Below are 7,936 nucleotides of genomic sequence, written 5' to 3'. Positions count from 1 at the left end.
ATATACTTACAACATTCATGAAACCAACTTTAGTAGTTAGCAAATCATATTGGTGTATTGAACTACTTTAATAAAGGATTCTTTTAAATTATTTTTTGCTGTCCATAATGCTAGAGGAGTTTACCACTCCTCAGCCAAGATTAGGAGCTCACCATTTGAATATCTGTATAGCCTGGGTGGGTCGCATGCCTTTATCAATTATTTGTAGAGAAATTATGAATTCAACGATTCTACATTGTTCCAACCTGACTACAGTGTGATCAGCAAATAGAGTCTTGTAGAATTATTTTGTGGCAGTAAGGATTTATTATCCCTTTTTTCACATCTCTTGTATACACTAATTCATGCTGTGACAACATTTCACAGGTAGCGACTGCCTTCTGGTGCCTCATCTACACTTCACATCTCTGAATGTTAACTGTTTGTCAAACATGTCTTAGTTCAGTCATGTTTACCAGTTGTCCACATGTTTCAGCACAGGAGGAAAACAAAAGCATGGCTGGATTTTGTTCCACTTGTGCTTAAACAGAGGCCAATTGGAGCACTTTAAGCTGTGAATCTCACCCACCCATTTCAGCAAACGCCACCTGTCCCAGCTGTGGCACGGTTTTAGAATCCAACACTGGATGAATTAGTCAGCTAAGGCCCCTCAATACTGGATGGAAGAAAGTCATTCCTGATCCTGAGGGACTCCCAAAGAAAGGCAGACACCCAAGGACAGCAAAATAAGGGTGAAGAAGAGAGGCAGATCATCTGGAGTATTCCTGGCCTTTAGGTCCCAAGAAAAAATATTTCAAAACGATCATTACTGGGCTACTGTGGTTTGTCTCACAGGAATTGATTTAAGCTTGGACATTGCAGATTCCGATAATTTTCATAAGACCATAATGATGAGGAGTTTCAGTAGGTCATTCGGCGCTTCAAGCCTGTAGCATGATTTAATAAGATTATGGACAATTTGACTGTGGCCTTAACATCACTTTCCAGACAATCCACAAAGTTCTCATAACCCTGTATTGTCTTGTGGAATAAAACTCTGTTTAGCTCAGTCTTCCATGACTCAGCCTCCACTGTTCTCTGAGGAAAACAATCTCAAAGTAAATTCCTTCTCATCTTTATCTTAAATGGGAAGCCCTTATTATTAAACTGTGGCCCCTAGTTATAGATTACCCGAAGAAACATTCAGCACCTACGTTGTCAAGCCCTCTCAGATGCTCACAATTTTCAATAAAAATATAAAATCACCAAGGCTCCTTACACATCACCTCCCAAACCTGTGTCCACTACCATCTAGAATCAAAGAAGCAGATATATAGGTACACCATCACCTGCATGTTCCTCTTGAGGCAACTCACCATTATGACTTAAAATTACATCCCTGTTCCTTCAGTGTTGCTGGGTCAAAATCCTGGAACTCACTCCCAAATAACATTATGGGTCTATATCCATGAAATGAACTGCAGCAGCTCACCAATACCTTCTCAAAGGTAATTAGGGATGTGTAATAAATGCTGGCTCAACCAATAAAGACCACATCCCCTGAATGTTTAATAAAAACAATTATCTTTTGTTCTTCTGAACTCCAAGACTATAGGCACAACCTGCTCAACATTTCCTCTTAAAATAATCACTTAATCCCAGGAAACAGCTGAGTGACCCTCTTCTGCTTAAGTAAGGAGACCTAATCTGTATGGCACTCCAGGTGCAGTATCATCAAGGCCCTGTAGAATGGTTGCACGAGTCTCCTGCTTCTATACATCAACCCATTCGCAATAATGACCAACATTCCATTTGCCTTCTGAATTACTTGCTATATTTACATTCTAATATTATGGATAAATGAACTAAAACACCCACATCGCTCTGTGTTGTGGCATTCTGCAAAACCAGGACAGGACTTATACAGTTAATGGAAGGGCCCTGGGAAGTGTTGTCGAACAGACAGACCTAGGAGTTCAGGTACATAGTTTTTTCAAAGTGGTATCACAGGTAGACAGGGTGGTCATGAAGGTGTTTAACACATCTGCCATTTATTGTTTAGACCATTGAGTGTAGTAGTTGGGACAGGATTGTGGTTGTACGGGATGTTGGTGAGGCCTCTTTTGGAGTGCTGTGTATGGTTCTGGTTGTCCTCCTATAGAAAGAATATTATTAAATTGGAGAGGATGCAGACATGATTTACCAGGATGTGGTTGGGAATGGAGGGTTTGAGTTACAAGGAGAGGCTGGATAAGCCAGGACTTTTTTTCACTGGAGCATAGGAGATTGAGGGTTAACTTTAGAGATATATAAAATCATGAGGGGCATAGATAAGGTGAATAGCAAAAGTCTTTTCCTTAAGATAGGGGAGTTCAAAACTAGAGGGCATTTTTTAAGATTAAAGGAGAAAGATTTAAAAGGGACTCAAGGAGCAATATTTTCACACAGAGGGTGTTCATGTGTGGAAATAACTGCCAGAGGAAGTGGTAGATGCAGGTACAGTCACAATATTTAAAAGATATTTGGACAGGTTCATGAATAGGAAAGGGCTAAATGCAGACAAATAGGAAGGTTTAGTTTGGGAAACTTGGTCAGCACGGATAGGTTAGACTCAAGGGTCTGTTTCCATCTTATAAGACTCTATGACTCTGTATTTGAAAAATATTCTGCTTTTCTATTCCTCCTTCCAAACTGATTGACTTATGAGGAAAGGTTGTGCAGGCTCAGTTTATATCTGCTGGAAGCTTAATAGGTGACTTGATTGAAACATATAAAATCTTGAAGGGTCTTGACAGGGTTGTTTTGGAGAGAATTTTTACTCTTGTGGGAGAAACTAGAACTAAGGAGTCACAATTCAAAAATTAACTAATTTAAGACGGAGATGAAGAATTTTTTTTCTCACAGAAGTTTGAGAGTCTTTGGAACTCATTTAATCAAAAGGCAGCGCAAGCAGAGTCTTTGAACATTTTTATGGTAGAGATAGATAGATTCTTGATGTGCAAGGAGGTGAAGATAGATGGAAATGTATAGTAAATTGATCAGCCGTGATCTTATTGAATGGTGGAGCAGTTATGAAGGGCTTAATGACCTATTCCTGCTCCTAATTTGTTTGTACAGTATGTATGCTATTTGCAACTTCCCCCTGAACAGCATTTTGGTCAATCTCCAGCACATGGACTGCAGCAGCTCGAGAAGTCAGCTCACCAGCATCTTCTCAAGTGCATCTAGGGAAAGGCAATAAATAGTGGCCCAGCCAGCAATGCCTACATCGCATGAATTAATTTTTAAAAATGTAAAAATTGGTGATAGTTTCATGGTCACCATTATCAAAACTAGTCTTCAATTCCAGATTTATTAGCTGAATTTAAATACCACTGTGATTGGATCGGAACCTGTATCCTTAGAGCATTAGCTTTAGTTTACTATTCCAGTGACATTATCACTATACTTCACCCCCATCCCGCTCAACTAAATCTATAATCCTTTGCAGGCTCATTGTATCGTCACAACTTGCTTTCTTACTTATCTTTGTACCGTCAGCACATTTGGCTGCAATACAGACTGTCCTTTCATCCAGATCATTAATATAAACTGTAAATAACTGAGGTCTCAGAAATGATCACTGCAGCAGTGATTAGTTTGCCAATTGAAAATAATCCATTTGTTCTGTTTTCTATTAGTTAGCCAAATATCTATCCATGCTAATCCATCACTCCAACATCATAGGCTTTTGTGCAACGATCTTTCATGTAGCTCCTTACTGAATATCTTTTCAAGTTAATATGGTACAAGTCAAGAGTGAAATGAAAGCTGTCCACTTGCTTGGGCATAGTTCCATCAAAGCCTTCCTTGACAAAGCGGATCATTTGATATCACATTCCATCCACTATGTTAAACATGCAGCCACCAACCATGAACAATGGGAGCAGTGTGCACCATCTACAAGATGCACTACTGCAACTTTCCCAGGCTCTTTCAACAGCATCGATGTCCTTTACCACTTAAAAGAACATGGCTACATGGGAATGGGAACATCACCATCTGCAAATTCCCCTCTAAGCCATGTACCATCTTGACTTGGAACTATATTACCATTATTAAACTGTCACTGAGTGAAAGGTGTGGAAGTCCCTCTATGACTGGAGTATTTAGACTACATGGAATGCAGTGGTTCAAGGTGACTCTCTACAATATTCTCAAGGGATATTAAGGATGAGCAACAAATACTGATCTAGGCAGTGATGCTCAAATGTCGTCATTAACAAATCAAAAACAAAATATCTGGGTCCTAGGACAATTGGTTACACATTAGAAGTGGTATATCCTCTGAACCAAGATCAGTGCTTTGGGCACCACTGACTGTGCCTATCAAGGTAGCGTTAGCCCAATCATTGTGGTTAATGTAGACATCAGACCCATTTTGAGGCTGATATTGCCTTGTTAATGCTATGTGAAAACAGATTAAAATAAAACTTCCATTCCACTCTGACTTCAATATCCCACTAGCAGCAGCTATATGATGTTCCCACTCAATACTGAATATCATAATGTAAAGGGTAGGAATTTAACACCTCAAATGGTACTCCCACTCAAATCTTCATGGAATTTTCAGGGTTACAAGTAAAAGCAGAAATAAATGCTAGTCTCTAGTTGTACTGCAAAAATGCAAAAAGAAATGGAAAAGTGTCAGATTGAAGCTGCTTTTGTAGTGCCTGGTTCTTGTATAACATTAAAATAGAAGTGACTGTTTCATCCCTTGATTTGAATTTGGACTTATCTGTATCAAAACCTACTCATTGCTAGAAAAAGAAACTGACAGGCTTCAAAAGACTTAACCAAAAGCGAGAACGCATTCTAATTCATTCTTCTAAGATAAAACTGGTATTCTGTCACTTTGTCAAGAGCCTAACATTCTATAAGGCCCTTGGAAACATTACAAACGACACTGTTGGCTTTAAATTGTTCATCTTCATACAACAACTTAGCAAGAACCCTAGATCATTAGTGTCCCCAACTATCTGTTATCACGCATAGGGTACAGATTTTCTCCCTTCCCTCTTTTAGCAGGAATCGTACTAGAGAATGATGATTGGACACTTCATGCAATTGAATGTGAATAACAATAAACCAATCGTTGTCAGATGGCTGAATGATAATCAAGGTGATTACCATAAACAAGCTCAGTCAGCGCACATTACACAAAATGATTCACTTAGCACTTGTCATGTGGGATAATTCAGTCAGCATTTATTACACAGGTTAACACAGAGTCTGTAGTGTTTTAGAGGCAGCAACATACTGTGGAGTTCAAACTCAGAAGCTGCAAAATTTAAATCTCAACATTTTATAACATTAAAATGAAAGATAGATTTGCAGTTATATAGTGCCTTGCATAATTTCAGGGCACCCAAAAGCTCTTTATACCCTATGAAGCATTTATGAGTGTAGACACTGTTGTAATGAGGAAAGGTGGAAGTCAATTTGTGTACAGCAAGCTCACACAAACAGCAGTATGATAATGAGCAAATACCTGTTTTGTCATTGTTTCAGCCCCAAGAAACCAAACTGCTTTCAGCACATTTCAGAATATGCATCATCTGACATAATAAGAATGATCAAAGCCAATTCCCAATATGTACCATTTCTGGTTTTGCTAGCAGAAGTATCGTGGAGACAGCTCTTTGTGCACATCATGTGACTGAGCCAGATCTAACACCTGGAGCCATTTTACTTGTTGATAAAGGTAAACTGCTTTGAGGGGGGAAAAAAAATCAATAATTACACGAAATGAACTGTAGACTCGCAGTCTAAATAGAATATTGTAAACTCATGGGAATATCCTTCCCTTAACAATATATTAGCAAGTACTTCACATTTATGCCACAATGTCCTTTCATAGCTTTAGATACTGAATCTACCATTATTCATTTTAGTGTACGAGGCCAAGTCAAGTCTTCTTTCAGCTTTTAACAATCGTAGCACTGAGACAATGAAACGTTGGTAGTTTCACTCTAGTACCCAAGCATCATCATTTCATACTTCAAACAAAATGTAACACAAAGATTCAAAACTGTACTCTCGGTCACTTAACATAAATGCATAGCTTTTGGAGAGAACTGATGTGGAATCTGTGTAAAATTAAAATTTTCGGCTTTGTATGAAAAGAACATGCATTTTAGATTCCAATGTAAACTTAAACTGTTTCATATTTTTCCTCGCATCCTTTCCTAAAATTTGAGCAATTAGAAAATGTGTAAAATAAAAAAGGTCAACTTAATACCTGCCCTGCACGTAGTAATTGATGTTCAAGCCTGGCATAGAATGTGCTTCTTATTGTACTGCCAGGCCATCTGCTGAGTGTCACCTTCTGCCAATTGCTTAGCAAGATGGCTGTCACAATGGCAGAACAAATAAAGCACACTGAGCGCACACATACACATACTTAACACAGTACCAGGCTAGCTCCAGACCTCCACAAACAATGGGGTGGTGTAAATGATCAACTACGATCAAAAACATAGGAGAGGGCAAGGGAGGCTTGGCACTCGAATGAAAGAATGTGCCCCTAAAATGATTCTCTGCATGCTGGGACTTATCTTTCTGTTCCTTTTTTGTAATTTAATACATTCCTCTCTCTTTCCTGTAAAGAGTCTTTTTTTTTAATTAAAAAAAAGACAACATCTTCCCATATACTGTTCCTCCTCCTTCCTGTTTTCTCTTTATCCCCCCCAATATATTTTTGTTTTTTTTTTAAGCAGTTAATTTCTGAATGGTTTTGTTGTAGTACTGTGTGATGGTAGGGGTCAATGGATTCCAGTTATTGGCATGCAGCTCGATGACTTCAAGGAGGAGGGACCGTGTCAACGCCGATTCGGAGGGGCCCAGCATCTTGTCGCGTGCTGCAGCTAGCAGCTCTGTCATCATCTCTGGCAGCTGTTCCTCCAGCAGCTTGCCTGTGCTCTGCAGCTGTCAAATGGGTAAAGGGCAAAGGTCAAAGTTACGCTGTCAACCGTTTGAAAACACAATGCTTAAGAAAAGTCAGAGGAGATTAAAAATCATTTCTAGGATGATTTGATATTATTTCCTTTCGTGTCTCTCCTTTATTACTCCAAATTTGAATGATGCCTGCTTGAAAGAGAGGGTTTCCACCCTTGCTTCAGTGAGTAGAAAGTATCAGTACTATATATAACTCTAATGGCTTAAGTGACAAATACACAACTTACTGAGGTACCAAGTAATACAAGGACCCTAGAATTAAAAGTCAGATGTATGCTTGTTATCCCATCCCAAATAGGGTGATAGTTGGTGAACAACACTGGACCACAGTTTGGAAGTGTTTGGAGATAACAGCCATGTTTTCCCCCACTTATGGCTATCCAGTGATCTCTGCATCTGTGCAGAAAAAATTGGATATTGTAGGTAACGCACTTTATGAATAATCTTCCAAAACTCATTGCCTGGGCCCATACATTTACTCAGGCACTGGAAGGATGGTCGTAAATAAAAATCCATTGTAACTGGGCACAATTAATATAAATTTGAAGATATGGCTTCATTGCACCAATCTACTTACAACTGTAATGTATTTGTGATTATAATGTAAAAATTTCTGGTACTTTTTATGGTTATTTAATTTTCTGTGTGTTTCAGCTTTAAGGGAGAACAGCTGGCTATTTTTGTCAGTTTCAACTTTCTCACAGCTCCCTACATCATGCAACACAATGTGAGAGAATCAGCCTAAAAATATTGTTCAAATTTTGCTACAATCATTTGCTTGTAGTTACTCAAATGCTGTGAAGCACTTTTCCTCCATCTTCTGCCCACATATTGGGAGTAGTTAACTCAGGTACAATTCCTTGATCTTAAGAACTCTCCCTATGATCAAACTGAAGCATGAAGTCATGTCCTAGTTTTGCGTTAATGCAAAATGACTCAGCATCCTCAAAATCCAACTTAG

The 7,936-nt window shown here is 38.8% G+C and overlaps 1 protein-coding gene across 1 annotated transcript in view; it reads right to left on the bottom strand.

The window, feature by feature from the left end:
• Nucleotides 1–3,248: 3,248 nt before the first annotated feature.
• Nucleotides 3,249–7,936, bottom strand: part of ctif (CBP80/20-dependent translation initiation factor) — a 193,950-nt gene continuing 189,262 nt past the window's right edge. The window contains exon 10 of the mRNA XM_048603799.1: nucleotides 3,249–6,945. Coding sequence (XP_048459756.1) covers nucleotides 6,730–6,945 — 216 coding nt within the window. The 3' untranslated portion in view covers nucleotides 3,249–6,729. The remainder of the gene's footprint in view (nucleotides 6,946–7,936) is intronic.

Source organism: Rhincodon typus, chromosome 1, assembly GCF_021869965.1.
Source record: "Rhincodon typus isolate 14 chromosome 1, sRhiTyp1.1, whole genome shotgun sequence".
Taxonomy (NCBI): domain Eukaryota; kingdom Metazoa; phylum Chordata; class Chondrichthyes; order Orectolobiformes; family Rhincodontidae; genus Rhincodon; species Rhincodon typus.
The sequence above is the reverse complement of the archived record's forward strand: the minus strand, read 5'-3'. Positions and strand labels throughout refer to the sequence as shown.